The 1,644-nt window shown below is 41.9% G+C and overlaps 1 protein-coding gene across 1 annotated transcript; it reads left to right on the top strand.

Moving 5' to 3' along the window:
- The first annotated feature begins 251 nt into the window (after window positions 1-251).
- Window positions 252-671, top strand: LOC124187029. The gene has a single exon (XM_046579273.1). The coding sequence runs from the start codon at window positions 252-254 to the stop codon at window positions 669-671; it is 420 nt and encodes a 139-aa protein (XP_046435229.1).
- The last annotated feature ends 973 nt before the right edge of the window (window positions 672-1,644 follow it).

The following is a 1,644-nucleotide window of genomic DNA, read 5'->3' on the forward strand; positions in this document are numbered from 1 at the left end:
CGATTTATGGCTGTGGATATTGTGGATACTTTTCAATCAAATTTTGAGAGTTTTGCACATAATCACAACGAGGAGGTAAGACAGCTACGCATAAATAACAAAATCGTAGAAAACGCGACGAGTCGCATCAAACATATTGGGGAGCAAGCAACACCGACGCCGGGATAGACCAGTAGGGAATTAGTATCGATTGAGGAACCAGAGTGGTTGGATGACAATTCAAAAAATTAAAAGGTGAAGAGTTGGGAACAATGAAGACTGTAATAGCTGCCGAACTTCACAGACAGGCTCGACGCAACTATCCGCGCCGATTCGTAGATGTACGCGGACCGGATGAGATCTGGCAAGCTGATCTCGTCTATATGACCGCAAACAGCTCGTGCAACAAGGGATACGAATACCTTCTAACAATCATCGATATATTCTCCAAGTACGCGTGGGCGGTGCTGATGAAGTCCGAGAGTGGAAAAGATGTTAATGCTACCATGAAATCTGTACTGATCCAGAGCCGTATACCCACACATCTACACATTGATCAAGACAAAGAATTTTACAACAGCGAATTCGAAGCTCTCGTGAAGCACTACAATATCAACATGTATACGACATTCAGGAACTTAAAGGCGTCAATATGCGAACGTTTTGATCGGACATTGAAAAATAAAATCTGAAAGTGGTCTACTCTCCAAGGATCGTACGAGTGGTTCAATATTTTGAATGCTTGAATGAAGTCCTATAACACCAAACATCGCACGATTCGGATAAAACCGGTGGATGTTGGCACGGAGAATGAAAAACAGCTGTATCGTAGCGTGTACAAGCCTCGGCAAATCGAAAGAAGTGATCGGGCGCGGAAATTTAGTGTGGGCGATCGAGTTCGAATCAGCAAGTACAAAAATGTATTCGAAACAGAATATACACCCAATTGGACGACAGAAATATTCACCGTGATTGAGGTGAAGAATACTAATCCACCCACCTACAAACTTACCGATTATCAAGATCATCCCATCGAGGGCGGCTTCTACGAGGAAGAGCTCAGCAAAGTGAAATATCTCGACGGCTACCTTGTGGAGAAAGTATTACGCAAACGGGAGAATCTGTTCTATGTGAAGTGGTTAGGATTTGATAATTCGCAAAATAGTTGGATAAATAAAACAGACATGTGACATAATTTGTTTGTATTTTCCGAATGACAATGAAAGAATTTGAATATACAAATATTTCCACATTTAATGTGCTTTGTACGCACATGTGCCATACTCGGTACATTAGGGTGTCCGTCTGTCCAGGTATCAATTGCCGCTTGTCATCTTGCCAACTTTGAGCCAATTTTTTTTGTACGATCGTGCTTACTTCGTGTTTTTTGCTGCGTATTAAACACTGTGGAAGAGTCAACTCTTGGCAAGTCATCAGACAGTGCTTATAATCATCAAACGCAATGCTATTTATCGATGAATTTTTTACACCCTTGGCACGCTTACTCATTTTGACGCCACCGTCATATTTTTCCCCATCCTCACCCATCGTAGTAAATGTGTACAGCTTTGCTCGCAGTCCCACAAACTCTGTCATGATTTTACCGTTATTTCCGACCTTCATTAACCCTAGTCGTTTCTTGTTTTTACGGGGAATACCATACAC

This window comes from Neodiprion fabricii, chromosome 7 (genome assembly GCF_021155785.1).
Source record: "Neodiprion fabricii isolate iyNeoFabr1 chromosome 7, iyNeoFabr1.1, whole genome shotgun sequence".
Taxonomy (NCBI): Eukaryota; Metazoa; Arthropoda; class Insecta; order Hymenoptera; family Diprionidae; genus Neodiprion; species Neodiprion fabricii.

Coding starts and splice junctions, on each gene's coding strand:
- LOC124187029 (XM_046579273.1), top strand. CDS start 252: ATGAAGACTGTAATAGCTGCCGAACTTCACAGACAGGCTCGACGCAAC.